General features: G+C 48.8%; 1 protein-coding gene across 1 annotated transcript in view; it reads left to right on the top strand.

The window, feature by feature from the left end:
• Nucleotides 1–1668: 1668 nt before the first annotated feature.
• NRF1 (nuclear respiratory factor 1) overlaps nucleotides 1669–19068 on the top strand; it is a 37429-nt gene continuing 20029 nt past the window's right edge. The window contains exons 1-6 of the mRNA XM_026868034.1: nucleotides 1669–4045; nucleotides 4169–4397; nucleotides 7134–7248; nucleotides 10169–10295; nucleotides 10877–11017; nucleotides 18346–18504. Of these exons, the coding sequence (XP_026723835.1) occupies nucleotides 3911–4045; nucleotides 4169–4397; nucleotides 7134–7248; nucleotides 10169–10295; nucleotides 10877–11017; nucleotides 18346–18504 (906 nt within the window). The 5' untranslated portion in view covers nucleotides 1669–3910. The remainder of the gene's footprint in view (nucleotides 4046–4168; nucleotides 4398–7133; nucleotides 7249–10168; nucleotides 10296–10876; nucleotides 11018–18345; nucleotides 18505–19068) is intronic.

Raw genomic sequence — 19068 nt, 5'->3', positions numbered from 1 at the left:
AGTAGTTTCATAAGTCTCACAATAGCACTTCTGCTGTCCCGCATGGTTGAGTTCCTCTTGCCCACGCCTGGATAGAAAACAGAAGTTTGAAAACATTTGCTTGTTGTCCAGATTGAATTTAGTTTCCTTTCCATACTATTTAGGAACTTCTAGGGGGATCCCTTAGTGTTTCATGAACAAAAAAAATATCTCAATTTCTTGGGGCAGTGTTAGTGGGAGTGTAAATATAGATGTGCCTCTTCCCCAGCCTTCCCAGTGCCAAGGGTGATTCTGGTGCTATGGTCATCTCAGTACCTGGGCAGCTTCCAGTACTGGACCTATATCCTGATATTTGTTTCTTTTAGCTGCTAGACCATGCTTCCTTCCATCATACCAGCCAGCTGCATAATTAAATATGTGACCAAGTCCTTCCTTCCATCTCAGTTGGGTGTACAGGTCCTTGCTTATAACCAGACTGACTGCCAAGCTGGGACACGCAAACCAGTATCAAACCAGTATCGCTCTAACATTTAGAAAATATCTGTGCGTGAGAGCGCTGTTATCTCATGGATGAAGAGCCACTGTCTAAAGACACACAGTTCCCTTCTGCTTCTATCCCCCATGCAGACGTCAGTTAATGGAGGTGGCTTTGATGCTCCACAATGAAGCTGGTGGTAGCTGTGGAAATTCTAGTCTGTTAGTAGAGGCTGTTCATTTTATGTGAGTCTTGTTAGAAGTGTGTACAGCGTGGAGAGAAATAGGCCATAGACAGACATGGAAAATAAATGGATTCTCTAATCTGGACTCTTTTTTTTTGTGTTTTAGCTGCAAACCCACAATGCCTGTGTTCGAAGGCAGGTTGCTGTGGCCTCCCTCTCTGGTCAGTGGAGGGAGGCTGGTATTTCCTCAGGAGCTCGGCCTCTAAGGTCTGAATTCTTGGTTAACTGGACAGAGTTGAGCTGGGCCAAATGCTTTGGAAATTGGTTTTGGCTTTTTGGAAAGTTCAGTAACACTTTAGAAAGATGTACCTGGATTTCTTTGTATTAGTAAATCATAGAATTACAGAATGGTTTGGGTTGGAAGGGATCTTAAAGACCATCTAGTTCCAACCCCCCTGCCCTGGGCAGGGCCACCTTCCACTAGCCTAGGTTGCCCAAAGCCCCGTCCAACCTGGCCTTGAACCCTGCCAGGGAGGGGGCAGCCACAGCTTCTCTGGGCAGCCTGTGCCAGGGCCTCACCCCCCTCACAGGGAACAATTTCTTCCTTAATCTCATCTACATCCACCTTCTTTCAATTTAAAACCATTCCCCCTCGTCCGATCCCTCCCCCTGATGACGAGTCCCTCCCCCCGTTCCCGCAGCCCCTTTCAGCCCTGGGGGGCCGCTCTAAGGTCTCCCCAGAGCCTTCTCTTCTCCAGCTGAACCCCCCAACTCTCCCAGCCTGTCCTCACAGGGGGGCTCCAGCCCCCCCAGCATCTCCGTGGCTCCTCTGACCCCGCTGGAGCAGGTCCGTGTCCTTCTGCTGTTGGTGCCCCCAAGCTGGACCCAGTCCTGCAGGGGGGTCTCCCAGAGCGGAGCAGAGGGGGAGAATCCCACCCTGCTCTGGGTGCAGCCCAGCACATGGGGCCTTTCTGGGCTACAAGTACATGTTGTTGGCTCACAGTCAGTTTTCCATCTGCTAATGCTTCCAAGTCCTTCTCCTGGGGGCTTCTCTCCATCCCCTCCTCACCCAGCCTGGATTTCTGTTTGGGAAACCACGCCAAAGTCGCTAGGTCAGATTTGGCTTCTCAAGGAAGACCAAGGTTACTGTGGTGGCTGCAGTAGGAATGAAATAATTTTGCAACATGAAGTTAGTTCATCCTAAACCCTAAGCGGTTGGGAAACCACCATCTGTTGAGCAAGAGGGTGGCTGTCTGGCTGCCCACAGCCATTTCAGGGATAACACGATGTTTACAAACATCTCGTCTGGCTGGGCAAGTCCAGATGAGGTGATGGACTGCAACCACCCTCTGTGTGGCTCAAGTAGGGCAAGACCAGCATGGTTTGGTGGTTATAACGTCTGCACAGTAATGAGTGTTTTGACTTTGTGTTCAGTGGACTTCTTTGGCTCATTTTAAGTCTCCTTTCAATATCTTGGTCCTGTTGCTACACCAGAAACTTCATCTCATCCCCTGTTTAACAATGTACATGCCTCTGGCATTTGAATGGGAAGCTTTCTCTTACTGCTATCCGGGGAATATTTTCCTTGCGTTTGAGATGCAGCTTTTGTTTCCCGTAAAAAACCAAATGTGCTTAAGTAAAATGGGGGAAATGGGTCCTGTTTTGAGGACAGGACTCTCTAAAATCATTGCATCCCTATTTTTGCTGTCTTCAAGTTGGAACTGCCTTTGGAAGAGCTGTTTTATAAATGTCCATAATAGTCAGTTCACTGAGTTGCAGAAGACATTTTGAGGCATGTGGAAGCAAGCCTTTAGAAACCAGCTGGTCATGGGGGAAAAAAAATATCTGTCTCATTTTGGCTCTTTGGTCAGTAGATCTGAGGCAGAAATAAATGCATCTAAACACCAGTCAGTCCCCGCTCTACCTTTTTTTCCATTTGTTGTCTGGACTATGGCAACTGTTTCCTTGCTTCTGAGTTTCTGCTGCTGCAAAAAATATTCCTTCCTCCACAGCCTTGGTCATACCCGTCCCTTCGTACTCTTTCCTGAATTCAGAGCAAGGCTCAGGTCCTCTCCTTCAACCTTCTCCAACCTCCCACCTGATCTGTTCCTGTTTGCCCACATGTTAGCAGCTCCAACTGAGGTGTCTTCTGTTCTGCTCTGGAGCTTTCTGTCTTGCCACGTCTCAATTAGTTGCTCCTTCTTTGTGTAACTGTTGGTTAGTTTGGTCGAAATAACCCTCTTGACAAAGTGCTTTCTGCTGGTCTGGGTGCCAGTGTCTCATCAGTCCTGCCGTGGTGTTCCATGTTTTGCTCATCAGGATGTGGGTTTGTATGATCAGTAGAAGCTTGGTGATTATTTTGTCAGGCTGAGGTTGTTGTCACACTGATAATTTGCAAAGTGCTATGTATTTATGAGATGATATGGATAATAGAAGCTATTGCAAGCTTTTGAAGGACAAAGCTGCGTGTGATGCCATGGCTTGTCTGAGTTCATCGAGCAGTTACACAGCCACGTATCCGAGACCACTCTGTGGTCTGTGTCCGTGCTCCTAGCGCTCTCCGGACAAGCTGAGCAGGTTTCCATGAAGAGGGGGGGTCAGTCAAGAGCTTTAAATTCAATGATAGTGCTTACAGGGTCGGAATTTGCTGGTTGTATTTTATTGTTCCCTACAGCTGGTCATCTCTTTCCCTCTGCAGTTTGCACTGAGAGCGTTTTGGGGAATCTGTTTTCGAGGGTTGATGTCCTAATTCTTCTAATGCAGTTTGAAATCTTAAGGATGTGCTGTTCCTTTTCCACAAATGTCTGGTAGACACACACTGAAAATATCTGTGTATCTCCTCTCTTGTTCCTTCTGCACAGATTTATGTTCATGCTGTGTGGTCCAGTGCCCTGCTGACTCTGTAAGCTGCTACCTTGCTCAGTGGTTTACCACTAGATGCATTAGATAAATATGCTTTATGTAATATTTGTGCTTGGGTTGTAGTGATTTTGCCGGCTTCCGGAATCCAAACAAGTGAGACAACAAAAGTGGTTTCCAGAACTCAACTTGCTGCCAGTAAACTTCTGTACTGGCATCCTCATTTGTGTCCTGAGCTACTGAGGTTGGTGGAGAGAGATTGTGTATCGCTCTTGAGCGCCTTCCCTGAAAGCTAGATCTTGAAGTGGCAAATAAAATTTCCAACTTTGATCAGGCCTCTTAATGTGTAGGGTGTGGGAGGGGCACATAATCTCGGGGCTACAAGATCCTTAAAGACCTTTCCTCCAGCAACGATGACTGCCTCTGCCTGCTATGCCATGTTGTTTGGAACTATGGATTTTTTGAAACTCTTAAACTTGAAGTTTCTCTTCTGGCTCCTGATGCAGTTTTTGTTTCCCTCTCGTAGAAGACCACTGCCACTGGGGGAGGTAATCTCTCGTTCCCTCTTGGTCATGGCCTGCTCATCTAGCTGGCTCAGAAATTTCTGGCTGCCCTCCTTTAATTCAGTGTCAGTAACCCCTTCCTGTGATTTTTGTCTCCTCTGACAGTAGCTATTAATGGAAGAACACGGAGTGACCCAAACAGAGCACATGGCCACCATCGAGGCCCACGCAGTGGCCCAGCAGGTGCAGCAGGTCCATGTGGCCACCTACACAGAGCACAGCATGCTGAGTGCGGATGAGGACTCGCCATCTTCGCCAGAGGACACCTCCTACGATGACTCGGACATCCTCAACTCCACGGCTGCTGATGAGGTCACTGCCCACCTGGCAGCAGCAGGTAAAACCAGCGGGATGCTCGGCGTCATTTGCTGAACGTAGGGTTTGTGCAGAGGTCACAACCAGTGCTCGAGGATGCTGGGTGGTCTCGTCATGCCACAGGGTGCTCTGCTAGGGAAGAATCACCTGAGTTGAAAAAGTCCTTGAAGCTCCTCCAGCCCAAGCATGACCCTCCCCCTGACCGTTCCCAACTCCCCCAGATCCCTCAGCGCTGGCTCAGCCCAACTCTTCAACCCCTCCAGGGATCCCGGGGACTCCCCCCTGCCCTGGGCAGCCCATTCCAACGCCCAACAGCCCCTTCTGCACAGAAATCCTTCCTCAGAGCCAGCCTGACCCTGCCCTGGGCAGCTTGAGGCCATTCCCTCGGGGCCTGGCGCTGGCTCCTTGGCTCCAGAGACTCATCCCCCCTCTCTGCCCCCTCCTGGCAGGGAGTTGCAGAGGGCCAGGAGGTCTCCCCTCAGCCTCCTCTGCTCCAGACTGAACCCCCCCAGTTCCCCCAGCTGCTCCCCAGCAGACCTGTGCTCCAGACCCTGCCCCAGCTCCGCTGCCCTTCTCTGGCCACGCTCGAGTCATTCAATGGCCTTTCTGGGGTGAGGGGCCCAAAACTGAACCCACTCAGCGAGGGGCGGCCTCCCCAGTGCCCAGCCCAGGGCTCAGATCCCTTCCCTGTCCCTGCTGGCCACGCCAGTGCTGACACCAGCCAGGATGCCGTTGCCCTCCTTGGCTCCCTGGGCACACTGCTGGCTCATGAATGCTTCCTTAGTGCCCTGGCTTTAATAGCCACTTCTTCGCAAGGTTTTATGTCTGCTTGAATCTTACATCATTTTATCTGTGTCTAATATAAAGGTATTGGGAATAAGAGACTTGTTTGTACAATAAAAATGTTCCCTGGTATGTGCTGCCTCAAAAAATGAAATACTGAATATGTCAAAAACCAAGCTTATTTCAGGGCCATATAAACAACAGCAAAAATAACCCAGGAGTGCTACACAACCCTGCTTAGCCAGGGTGTTCACATGCTAGGCCTCTCTCAAGGAGATGCCACAAAGCTTCCTGGCATACCTGGGCTTGGAAAGTATTTCAGAATCACAAACTCCTTCCGGTGAAGCCCTTGTAAATGCCCTCCAGATGTGCCTTGTAGTGGATCTACCTCACTAGTAGAAAAAAATGCAGTGATAAATAAGCACTCACTTATCAGCCTTTGTCTGAGATATAAAACTCTTGATGTGCTTGACTGGACCTGTGAAGTTCCACCACTTCACTGAGCATCCTGCACCCATTGCTTATTAATTTTCCAGCCTCAGCTCCTGCAGGATTGTTCCTTTCCCCCTTCCCTTCTAGCACAGAAGCTCTTCAGTCCCAGGTGGTGATTGCAGGAGGGGCTTCTGGTGGCTCTCACCTGCCTGCGAGCTCACCCAGTGTCCTTCCAGCCCCTGGCCTGGTGGGCACCCCAAGGCAGGAGCTTCCCCTCTTCCCCAGGGCAGGTGGCTGCAGTTTGTGGCATGGGCTGGCTTCCCTGAGAGCCCAGCGTAGCCCTTCCTCACTTCTCCAGAGCAAATGTTCTTCTAGTCCCCCAAAAGTCAACATCTTTCTTCATTTCTCACAAGCACAGGATTGTTGGAGCAGTATGCAGTGGTGCTTGCTGTGCCCGCCGTGGGTAGTGCTCAGGTAGCTCGTTACTGATTAACAAAACCTAGCTCTGTAGTGGCACCCAGAGCTCTGCCCATTAGTGTCCCCTCTCCCATAGCCAGCTGCCTAGAGAAAACTTATCATCAGATGTTACTTTTGTTATTATCTACCAGCTTCCACTGATCGGTAGCTGAGAACTGTCTGATCCTGTAGCTTCATCAATGTTAAACACAAAAATATAGTGAGTTTTGTGACTCTGATGTGATCTTGCACCTCTGACCTATGGAGAAGCTACACACAGAGCAACTGAGGTTTGCTCAGGAGTCAGAGGGGTCTAATGCAGGCTCAGGAGCTGTTTGACTCTGACCCCACACTCGTTTCTGGAGATCGCTGATGGAAGCGCAATCCGCTGCGTGTTGCTTGGTTTGCTTCTAATTAATGAAACTTTCCCTCATGCAGACTCTGTCTAGAGTTTGATCACAAAAGCAGTAGCACTGCCCTGCCGTGGTCCCTGCTGTTCTTCAGGGGACTGTTGTAGGATGCTGTTGGGAACTCTGGATTTTCAGTTTCTTTCCCATTAGAACTGGTCCTTAATCCCCAAGAAAAGCCTTGGACTCCTGATGCTCTAGGTGAAGGTGTCCGAGCAGAATTCATGACGTGCTTGGTCTCTTCTCCCCTACCACCAGGATCCTCCTCAGTTGTGTCAGTTATTTAAAGTTTTGGCATATTTGAGACTTTTCCAGTACATTTATAAGTATATTTTTATACTTATAAATATACTTGTAAATATAAGCATTTATATTTACAAGTACAAGATAAAATACTTAATTATGTGATTGTAAGGAAAACTCTGAACTGAAATATGTGGCTTTCACCTGGGACTGAGCTGGGACTTGCTAGACTGGGGACTGGAGCCTTTTGATACACCTCTGATGCTGGAGAGGAGGGATCCTGGAGGCTGGGGAGCTCAGTGGGGAGTTTGGGTCACTCCAGTCGGGTGGGGAAGCCCTTGGGACTCATCCCTAGGTGGGGTGGGCAATGGCAGTATCTTTTCTGGCCACTTCCAGAGCTATGTGTGCTGATTCACCCTTTGTGGTTTGATTTCCAGGCCCTGTGGGGATGGCAGCAGCTGCTGCCGTGGCAACGGGTAAAAAACGAAAGCGACCACACGTTTTTGAATCCAACCCGTCCATCCGCAAGAGGCAGCAGACGCGTTTGCTACGGTAAGGACTCCCGCCCGTGCTCCGACACCTCTGTCTGCATCCTCCATCCGTCCCCAGGGCCGAGCGTGGTGAGACCATGTGCTGTCCAGAAGTTGCCCAGCTTGGGAGTTTTTTGTGCATCTTTTCTGGAACTCAAGAGCTGCGTTTTGCTTCGCAGAAATGGGTTAAATTGCAGCTCTACTCATCTTTAATGTGATATTACCATCACAGGGACCGACGTGGCCATTCCAGTGGGATCCACAGTTCTGTTTGTGAGTCAGAGAGGGACCTGGGGGTGTTGATTGCCAGTTGGCTGAACTGGAGCCAGCAGTGTGTCCAGGTGGCCAAGGAGGCCAATGGCATCCTGGCTTGTGTCAGCACTGGCGTGGCCAGCAGGGACAGGGAAGGGATCTGAGCCCTGTGCTGGGCACTGGTGAGGCCGCCCCTCGCTGAGTGGGTTCAGTTTTGGGCCCCTCACCCCAAAAAGGCCATTGAATGACTCGAGCGTGGGCAGAGAAGGGCAACGGAGCTGGGGCAGGGTCTGGAGCACAGGTCTGCTGGGGAGCGGCTGGGGGAACTGGGGGGTTCAGTCTGGAGAAGAGGAGGCTGAGGGGAGACCTCCTGGCCCTCTGCAACTCCCTGCCAGGAGGGGGCAGAGAGGGGGGATGAGTCTCTGGAGCCAAGGAGCCAGCGCCAGGCCCCGAGGGAATGGCCTCAAGCTGCCCAGGGCAGGGTCAGGCTGGCTCTGAGGAAGGATTTCTGTGCAGAAGGGGCTGTTGGGCGTTGGAATGGGCTGCCCAGGGCAGGGGGGGAGTCCCCGGGATCCCTGGAGGGGTTGAAGAGTCGGGCTGAGCCAGCGCTGAGGGATCTGGGGGAGTTGGGAACGGTCAGGGGGAGGGTCATGGTGGGGCTGGAGGAGCTGCAGGGGCTTTTCCAACCCGGATGATTCTGGGATTCTGTTTTAACCGCAGCTAGTCACAAGTTAAATCTCTCATGGTAACACTGCCTTGTGAGATATTCGTGGTGGCTTTAACAGCAGCTGGCCTGAGAATCTGAAGCTACAGCCATATCCCAGTGGCATGAAGGACTTATCTACCCAACAAAAAAAGTCTTTCCTGCATTATAAAATGATCCCATGAATAAATCTAGGTGTGTGTATACCTGAATTTTCTTTGCCAGCAGAGCCTGTTGTGTCAGCTCCGCGCCGAAGACTGACCCAGCCTGTAGTGTGCAGTGTTGGGGGAGAATAATTGAGGGGGAGATGCCAGCCAGAGCTGAAACACTTTCTTTGCTTTAGAAACATTCTTCGTAGACACCAAACTTCCGTAGCCCTTCAGGTGTTGCATTCCAGGTGCTCTGAGGCTGTCTGCCCGCCTGATGGCCACCTAGGAGCGCTGGTACTGAAGTCGCTGTGCAGGCTTTCCACAAGCCCAGAGAGATTGCCTGCAGTTCCATCGCCAGAAAACATTTGTAAATATTGGCTGTTACTATTTACTAGGTTTTGGAAGAAGGCAATTATTGCGTTTTTAAACTGTTTTGGATTTAATTGGGTTATGTCAGAGGAATTGGAGTACTTGTCACTCCGTTTCTCGCTGATGTCCTCCTGCACGAACACTTAATGCGCTGAAGTAGTGATGGCCAGAGTTTTGCCTTTTCTCCCTCTCTCCTCATCTAACTCTTGTAAAGTTGGTGAGAAATTAAGTTGGTTTCCTCATACTGCTTACTCATCTGCTGAGGCCTACATCACCCTTTGTACATGATCAAACTGGAACGAAGTGGAGCAGGGTTAGTGTTAAATAATATTCCCTGGGAGTGCACTCCCTTTCTTTTATAGCTCCATTTTGGTTTTCCCTCCTTTCCCTGACTCAGCCGTGTTTATTGCAACGTTTCAGAAGAGCAAATTATTTTCTGTCTTGAAATATGAACAATATCTTTTAAAAGAAACTCCTCTGTAAAGGAATTATTTCTTCTCCCTTCATACAACTACTTCATTTTACTACCTATAAGATAATGACACAATGCATCATTTTTTTTGCACTCTCATCAGATTAACATGTTTGTGCTTGATTTTTACACCGCTGTGGATCAAGTGGGAAGTTACAACTTCTGATTTGGGGATCTCTGTGAGGCTGATTGTGGTGTTGGTGCTTTTTGGTCACATCTCTGCTGCTAACAGTGGGTCCTGCGATGACCAGGGCAGACACTAAACTGTCACCTTAGGGCAATGCTCAAGTTAGCTGGTGATAACTGCTGCTACTTTTTTGCTTTATCAGTTTCTGTCAACATTTCTGACATGTTGCTTAAAAACGAACAAGAGGCAGAAAGTATATGATGGAGCATTTTCTTCCTGCAGAGAGATCATTCCAAAGGGACTTGCTGATGTGGCAGCTGTCTGGAATACCTGGGTTTCCTGTGCTGAGCTGTTGCAGTGTTTCTGGTTCTTGCCTGTCCTGTAGCTGTAGGTTGAATTCTTACAGTTCTGGTTTGAGGAGGACTTTGGTACTAGAGAATTGCAATGCACTGCTATGAGGCTGGATGTAAAATAACCTCTGTTTGCAGTCCTCTTTTATTGAATCATTCAAGTTCTTTACCTTCAAGTTTTGTATTATTAATAGACTTAGACGGTGACAGAGCGGATATGCAGACTCTTGCTGTCCTAGCTTTGCTGCTCTGGTGATTTCTCTGCTTTTTACATCAATGGAAAAAGGCAAGAAGGGAAAATAATTGATATTTGAGCTGCTGGGTGACTGCAGGGAGCGCAGCAGGCCTGCGGGAGTGGAGGAAGAAGCGGTTTATGTGGCTAATCTGACCAGCTGGGGCTCTGTTTCTTACCTGGTTTGTGAATGGATAGCATTAAGAAAGAGAGTTTAGAATGCAGAGGGTTGTGTTTCTACAGGGCTTTCAATGACAACCTATTCACTGTTCTGTGCCTCCGTTCCAGGAAGCTCCGAGCCACGCTGGATGAGTACACCACCCGCGTGGGGCAGCAGGCCATCGTTCTGTGCATCTCACCCTCCAAACCCAATCCTGTCTTTAAAGTATTCGGTGCTGCACCCTTGGAGAACGTGGTAGGTGTCTCTAGAAAAAGCTGTGTGATAAATTGCTCGCCTCTGCAGATCTCATTCTGTTCAAGGCAGCCTCGCAAGCCTGGCAGTGATCTGAAGGTCGTGTTTAAAACCCTGGAAACAGGAGTTCAGGCTGTGTGGACACAAGGGTAGCACTGAGGTCTTGTCTTCACTGCATGAATGGTTGCCTAAGACATCTCACCAGGGTTAAATATCCTGGATTAAAAATAAGAGGGAGCAGGTAGAGATGATATATTTGAACTCGGCTCAACTGTCAGTGCTTGCACCTTGTTGCAGACCAGATGGTAAATGAAGCAGATCCTGACCATGATAAGTCTTGCTTCAGAACTTTTCTTTTAATCCAGTAAATACTGCCACTTGCCAGTGTTACTTGATATTTCATCATCAGCTCTTCGATGCAGTCACGTCTTTTGGGCCAGTGGGTATTTTTTCTTGCCAGCTGTGGTGGTGTTTGCTCCTGCTGTTCTGCAGCACCTTGGGGAAGGTGGCTGGCCCTGCATCCTTGCCCTCTCCTCTCCTGGTGCTCCTTACCTTGTTTACCTGAGCTTAATGATTCCCCACAGGTACGCAAGTACAAGAGCATGATTCTGGAAGACCTGGAGTCGGCACTAGCAGAGCACGCTCCTGCGCCTCAGGAGGTTAACTCAGAGTTACCGCCCCTCACCATCGATGGCATTCCCGTCTCGGTGGACAAGATGACCCAGGTAAGCAGCCAGACGTGGCAGAACCACAGAGAGATTTGGCATCTTGCAGTCACGTTCTGTTATTTTGCAGTGGAGCTTATGCCTGAATCTCCAGGGGACGCATTTGATCTCCTCTTTCCCGTGGGACTGTAACAGCTCAGATAGTTGTTAGATGTGAAGCTTTGTTATTGGTGCTTATTTTCTACGTGAAACAGTAGAAATGCTGGTAAGAACTAGAGCTCGGGGTGCTGGGAGCGTGCCTCTTTGAGCTGTTTTTGTCACCTTCCATAAACTATGAACAGGGAAGATATTTATTCTGCACTCGGCAGTAATTTTTAGGCACTGAGGCCAGGAAGGTCACTTGTGGAGTACCATTGTGATTTAGGCTCCTTGGACCTTCCTTGTGTGATGTACTTTGTTCCCTCCTCTGTTTTCTGTCGTGGATTGGAGCAGAGGGGAGTTTGCCAATGGTTTCACTTCAGGTCAGACCCTGAGGGAGATACTTCTGATGGAGACAGGGAGTCATCTGCCCTTGGCATGTTGGGGACTCCCTTTGCTGGCCTCCTTATTGCTAGGAGAAAGTGGAGGGGACCCTCCAGAGAAGCTTCTTTGATGTGGGAGGAATTGTCTGGAGGGAAATCTCCTTCCCCTGGGGTGCAGGACCTGAATGCAGGCAAATGTGTTTTGCAGGAGGCTCTGGATACACTGTGTGATGCATCACAACAAATTTTAGATGTTGAAAGCCGGTTTCTTCTGAGGGAGTAGCCAAATGGAAAGGTTGGAGGCTTTGGGCAACATACAGAGAGGTGTTGTAGTAGAGCAAAGATGTGGGGATTTCCTCTGTGCTCTGCAGCAAGATCACGTTCTGGTCAAAACACTATTTTCATTACTTAGGTGGAATGAGACAAGCTCACGCTTCTAATAAAATTTTACAAAGAAATCTACTGTGCCTTGGCTGATAACAGATCACGTTCGTAATCCGTGACAGCGTAAGACAAAACTTAGTTGCTAGATTTTTTTTTTTTTAAGCCACTGGGAAAGGTGGTATCTGCAAGAGCTGTCCACAGGCAGGTTTTGTTTTGTGTCATTAACAGTTTCCCATGGAAATGGCAAAGTAAGAAATGGAAACATTTTATTTTAAAAGTAAAATGAGAGACCGCCAAAAGATCACAGGTATGTAGCTCTGAGTTCATCTGTATTGGCAAACAAAATGCTTGTGTTTATCTGACTTTACGGCCTCATCACTGTAGTAATTAAGCTGAATAACAGCAAGAGAAGTGCCATGGGCTTACAACAAGGAGAAGGAGATGCCTGTTTGCTCTGGTAGAGGGAGGCCGTCCTAGCGTGGGGCGAGTAGTGAAGCTGGAGTTGCCCGTACCCCCAGCACGTGGGTCTGAGGAAGGGGCAAAGACAATGAGCTGCTGCTGGTGGGGTGCTGGGCGGAAACAAGAGAGAAGGGAGTGTGGGTGAGTGAGATCAGGAGGGGAGGTTGTTGCAATCCGGTAACACATATGAAAACCTTCCCCGGTTTGCAGTGCGCAGGATATGTGCGCATATAAAAGGGCCAATAAAAAGATCTATCAACTGTTTGGCTGTTAATGTTGCACGTGTTGTCCAAACAGCAGTAAAAGTGACAAGCTCTCACTTCAGCAAAGGCCTCGGCTGGATTTATAACGCATATTGTTTATTTTTTGTGATAGAGCTGGAAATTAAATATTTTAACATCAAAGGCTGCTTGAGTGTTTTCTGCTTCTATTTTATGGATAAAATACTAATATCCATAGAAATCTGTGGATAAATAGCAATACTTTTCATGTGAAGCTAAAAATAAGGTTGGCGCTTTTTTTTTCCAAACACGATGTGGCCTTGGTCTTCAGGAAACCTCGCACAAAGATTTGGCCGAGCCCAGTTGCCCCTGGGGTTTGATTGCTCTGCATTTCCACGTGTGAAGCAGCTCTCCAGTCCGAGGCACTAGCTGCTGGCGGGGCTTTTTTTTTTCACCCCATGTGCAACGCTCCTGCGTTCCCAGGCTTTTTGTGGCTCTGTTAAATGAGAAATGGTTTTTCTTCTCCGTGTTCTGTGGGGCCTTCGCTCAGCAAGTGTGCAAACTGCTGATGCAACAGCGTAGCAACGTAGAACTTCTTATTTCAAGTCCTCTTGGGCTGCATTATGGTAAAATGAGTATCTTGCTAGGACTAGCCCTCGTCTTTTTAGTACAATGTGGTAACTCAAAATAGCTTTGTGAAGTTTTCTCCTGAGCTGTGGATGGAGTCCATGCTCTTTGTGGCCATTGCTGTCCTGGTTAGCCCAGCTGCTGTGGTGTGCCTGCGTGTTGTGGGCACCCAGTGCTGTGCTGCCTCAGTTTCCCCATGTATTCTACAGCAATGATGTTTTGTAAAGGTCTTTAAAAACTTTTTTGAGATCCTTGAATGGCTGGAGGCCACTTGAGGACAGAGCACTAGAATTAGTGGACAGGACTGCAGACTCCTGGGTGGATTTTCACAACCCAGAAGGGCTTTCTTTTTGCAAAATTTTCAAGGAGTAAGATGTTGCGTGTGGGTGCTTGGGAGATGATTTTTATTGCTGAAGGCATCCAGCTACTATATAGTTTTTGCCAAACTTGTGGGCAAACTTTAAATAGAAACAAAACATGGGTATACTGAATGCAGAATCACAGAATCCTCAAGGTTGGAAAAGACCTCGAAGATCATCTCGTCCATCCAACAGTGGGGCCACCATGCTGTCTTTTCTTCTTTTACCACAACAGCAATTTGAAATACATTGGTTTGAGAGAGTGGATGATAACTCTGATTCCTACATTGCTGCAACCAGTTGCACTGCTAGAGGTGCCATTGGGGTTTTTTTGTAGGAACCTTGATTCCCGGAGCTGCCGGTGTAGTTCTTTGTATTTGCTAACAAGAAATGAGATTTTTTTCAACTATGTTGCACAAAGCCCTATGGGAAACTGAAATATTTATAAAAATAAATTGGGCAGGGCAATTAAGAGGTGTGTCACAGGGAGTGGAAAAAGGAGGCCTCTGCTTTCAGCAGCTGCAGGTGTCAGTGGGCAGGTGGTAGAGGCATTAGCTCCTCAACGAGGAGATGAAAATAACTCTCCTTTTAATTGCTCTGCTTCCCTGGTGCTCTTGAGGGAAATAAAGCCTTTACTAGCCTGAGCAAAGATGCTTCTATAAACTTGCGGATGGAGAGCATCACCCACCTCGGCTGTGCAGAAGAAAAATGTCTTGCAGTGGGGCTTTTACCCCACAGCCATTACAGAGAGAAATCTCGATGTTTTATGGACTTTGACTACGTTGACACTAGACGTCAAGAGTTGAGTTCGCCTCTAAACTTGTTCTCAGTTGCTCGCTGATATGATTAAGGAGTGAGATTGGGTAATGCTGAGGTCGATGCTTCAGTCAGCTCTCACTGAGGTCACTAGAATTTGTTTATGTTTTTCTGAACAGTGATTTTTCCTTTAATCTGAATTTTTTTAAACTTCATATGCCCCTGTGATTTGCAGTCTGCTTATACAAGCCAACAAAGTCTATCTGGGCCTCTCAAAAACCACCCTGATGTCTGTTTGCCTACTGCCCTGCAAACAGCTTTAGCACAACCAGCAGATATCTTTCTGTACGTGGCCGTTTGTACGTAGGAGAAGCCAAGCAACCAAAGATGGCAACTAAACTCAGTTTGTGGCTGTCGGATCCTCTCCGCAGAGGAGCAGGGATGATCTTGCAGTGCTTGGACCCCGTCACCTGGTGCGAGGTTTGCTGGTGTTCCCTTCTGGTCCACGTCAGAGGTGTGGTACGGGGACAGCCTGAATTTCTGCTCTCCCAGCATGTTGTTGGAGCATCCTTGTTTTGCAGTGGGGGCTCACCAGAGGTGGGAATCGGGTTCCCTGTGCAGCTGAGCTCCAGTCCTGGACGGTTGTTCCAGCAGCGGGAAGGGTGGCGAGTCCTGCCAGGTACTGGATGCAGGGGTGGGTGTATACTTTGAACTGTCACGCAGGCAGCTGCCTGCTTTTACAGAATTTAAGCTCAGAGCTTGCCCCGTGCCTCATTTCCAGCAAGAACGAGCAGTCGGGCCCAGCGCTCAGATCTCCAAACTCTACTCAGAGGTGGTGATCCCGAGAGGGACAGCCTGGTCCCCTGGTGTGCCCCTCCGAAACCTTAAAACTCCTCCCTCACTCATCCTTTGATTTGAGCATGGTTTCAGGGTGGAAGAGAAGAAAGATTTGCATATAGAGTAAATCCAGCCTACGGGGAGACCTACAGCACCTCCTGCTTTTCACACTGATGACCAGGTGGTTAATTTTGGGTCGGATTCCTGTGGCCGGGCATGAACTAATGCATCTGCTGAGTGCTGTTACTTTTTGCTGAGGACATCCAGGCTGACCTCGTGCCTCGTCTTTGCCATGATGAATTTATGACAGCGGCAACCCCGCTTTCATCCTGCTTGCCAGAAAGAACCTGGCAGTGAGACCTCACAGAGTTCAGTCAGGGCCATGTGGGTTTTCATAGCAGGAAATTTGTGGTGACAGCTTGCTTGCTGCCTTGACAGATACCTGGCTTTTTAATCTGAATGTTTCAACATTAATTTTAGACTTAACATTTCATCTAAAATTGGCTGTTGCAAGAAAAAGGGCCAGTGAGCAAAATACCTGGGTGCTTTGCTGCAATTGCTGCTTTGCCCACTTCCACACTGGGGAGCAGCCAAGGTCCGTGCTACTTTTTGGAGATCTTGAGGCTGAGCTGTGGGGACAAGTAGAAAATTCCCAGCATGGGTTTTGTTCCCTTCTAGAAACCACTTTCCTTAGCAGGGCATAAACATTAAGCATTGCTGGGGGCTCCACACGCAGGACAGCTTGTTCCCAGCACTGGAGGGCAGTTGTCTGCGCTTTGGGCTGAGGCAAATGGTGGAATCAGGATTAGCTCACTCCCGCTAAGACTTGAGCTCAATGTTAAAACTTAAGATGCTCAGTCTGTCTACTAAAGGCTGTCAAAGAAATATTTCTTATAGTTTGTCTCAAACCCTCCATACTAGAGATTTTTTTTTTTTTTTTTTTTCCCCCCCCCTTTTTTTTTTTAAAAAAAAAGATTGGATTTTCAGCTGGTTTGTGGATGGATGGAGTCAGCAGAACCGTGGCTCCCACAGATGAAGCGGTTGCACCGGTTCCTCCCAGCTGTGCCCTGGGAGATGTGGGGTCTTTGTCTTGGTGCTGTAGCCTGTGTCAGAGCCCTGTGAGCTGCCCGGGTGAGGGCTCGTTATGGCACTAATTAGAGAAGTCCTTGCACTGGAGCAGGTTGTAACACTGCTGCTGATTGTGTCTCTGGTGGATTAAAGGCAAACCCTCCTTAACAAGTGCTTTGAGTAGCTTGAGCTGCTGAACTCCCTAGGACCAGTAATTAATCCATCTGGTAACAAGGAGCATGGCTTGCAGATAATGATTCTGGGAAGGAGCTTTTAACTGGTTTTGCATCAGGCAACTCAATGCCGTTAGCAGGTTTATTTAGATAAATGAGACCTCGACCAGGGACCCTGAAGCATGTTGGGGTGACTGTTGGCCCTGCAATGGAAGGTGCCTCATGGACAGGCTTGTCCTGGCCGGGGAGAAAGGGCAGCACAGTAGGGTTTTTTGTGCCTCCGTTTGTAATTCAGAGCTTCTCTGAGGTGGCTCAGGATGTCCATGGAGTGGGGGAGCTGAAATGCAGCTGCTTCTCTAAGCAGGGATCGTTCTTGTAGGGCGTGCAGCAGATACACTATATATGGACCCACGTTATACTGGATTTGTATTGCCTTTAAAGTCCATAGCCACTGCTGCAAGCTGTCTGCAATGTAGTAAATCGTGCATACAAAGAAATTATTTCCCTTTTACCAAAACGCACTTCAGTTTTTCTGTTTAACTGTGTAAGCTACGGCCCACATTACATCTTCCAGTTGGGCTCTGGCTTTGAAGAGCAGTCCTGTGTCCAAAAGAGCTGCTGCAGATCCTGGTGCATAGGGGCTTTAGGCTTTTTTGCAGAGATCACGGGGACAGTCTGCAGTCTCCTGTTCCTCTAAAGAATTCCTCCCTTCCTCTGGCAGACCGATGTTATGGGGGACTTGAGTGCACACTCCCTGTGCCAACGTGGAAAAGGCAGTTTGTAAATGAGTTATTTGCAGCTTGGAGTTATTTTCAGACTGGAACCAGGATGTCATTCGAGCAGGATCGTCGTGGCTGAGAGGAATGGACACTCCCATGGCAGAAGATCCTCTGTCCCCTGCCAGCTGGGACCACATGGTGGCCGTGGCAGCAACCGATGCTGGCCCTGGCGTGCTCGTCACGGCTGTGCCCCAGAGCCCTCCACATCCAGGCGTCTTGGGGCTCTAAGGTGGCCCGAGGACTCCCAGTGGCACTGTCAGAGGCTCAAATAACTTGCTATTAAAGCTATGAAGAGATGCAGGGAGGTGTTCTTAAAATGAAGCTGTTTATTTTTAAGTTAACATGGGTTTCCTCTGATGTATGTGGTCATGAGCTTGCTTTCTCTTCCCGCTCTGTTTCTGCAGCTGAACCAGCCTTTTCTGGAGGCTCCAGACAGTCCCCAGCACAAAAACCAAATGTGTCATAAAACCCCGAGTGTTGTATTCTCGGTCACATATCTGTCTTGGTCGATGTGTTGGGGACTGTATCTGCTCGATTTGCTTTGCAAGTCTGTCTTTAAGGGATTGTCTCCTGATGGTAAAGGCAGTCACTAGCTGACCAGGTTTTTTGTGGCTGCTAAGGAGAAGTAAAATCAGGTTGAAAGATGTCCCTACTCTTATAAAAGCTAAAAATAGATTCAGAAAATTAGTCCAGTGTGTGTTACGTTCTGCAGGGGTGGAGAAGTGTATGTGTGAGATTGTGTTCTTGAGCAGCTCACTGAAGCTCCATCCTCTTTGCAGCATCTCCAACACATACATCAGTTCACATCTGAGTTCCTGTCCCTGTGGGGACATTGAGTGTGTTTTTTTTCTGTATTACTCTGATTTTTTTAAAACCATTTTTTTTCTTCCTGTCAGGTTGGCTAGCTCCCTTGGTGGTAGTGTTTGACCATGAAGTATGTTAATACAGTGTGTGTTTGTGCCTTATTGTTGTAACTGGCTGTAACTTAATTTTGTCTCTGCTCTTCCACATGCTACTAAGCTGAGTCCTGGGAGAAGATAAGTAAAGTATTTGTCCATCTTCCTTAGACATTCAGGCCTCCTCCAGTTGATGGTTCCAACAACCATGGAAGTTAAATGTAATAACTTAGTACCATGCACCTCAAAACTACCAGAGATTAGGAGTTCCTAAAAAGCTCTCAACCCTCTGATGTGGTTTGTTCCAGGCACAGCTGCGAGCTTTCATCCCTGAGATGCTGAAATATTCCACGGGTCGTGGGAAACCAGGCTGGGGCAAGGAAAGCTGCAAGCCCATCTGGTGGCCTGAGGACATTCCGTGGGCCAACGTCCGCAGTGATGTCCGCACAGAGGAACAGAAGCAGCGGGTGTGTATCTCCCATGTCTGTCTGTCTGAGACAAGTCTATACTCCAAGCACACAGGTCATTTACTGTGATCAAGGGTGTGCAGTGGAGCCAGGGAAAAACGAGAACTGGATGTAATAGCGTGACCAGCAGGAGCAGGGAGGTGACAGTCCCTCTGTGCTCTGCACTGGTGAGGCCACACCTGGAGGGTTGTGTCCAGGTCTGGGCACCTCAATCCCAGAGAGATCTAGAGGGGCTGGAGCGAGGGCAGAGGAGGGCAACGAGGCTGGGGAAGGGCTGGAGAATCAATCCTGTGAGGAGCCAGGGAAGGAGCTGGGAGTGTTGAGGGTGAGGAGGAGGAGGCTGAGGGGAGCCCTCATCCCTCTCTGCAGCTCCTGACAGGACATTGCAGAGAGGCTGGGGCTGGGCTCTGCTCCCAGGGGATCAGGGACAGGACAAGAGGGAACGGCTGGAAACTGCCCCAGGGGAGGGTCAGGCTGGGCAGGAGGAGAAAATGTTTCCCAGCAAGAGTGGTGCGAGAGTGGAACAGGCTGCCCAGGGAGGGGGGAGTCCCCATCCCTGGGGGG

Source organism: Athene cunicularia (assembly GCF_003259725.1).
Source record: "Athene cunicularia isolate RWA chromosome 1 unlocalized genomic scaffold, athCun1 chr1_part2, whole genome shotgun sequence".
Taxonomy (NCBI): domain Eukaryota; kingdom Metazoa; phylum Chordata; class Aves; order Strigiformes; family Strigidae; genus Athene; species Athene cunicularia.
The sequence above is the reverse complement of the archived record's forward strand: the minus strand, read 5'-3'. Positions and strand labels throughout refer to the sequence as shown.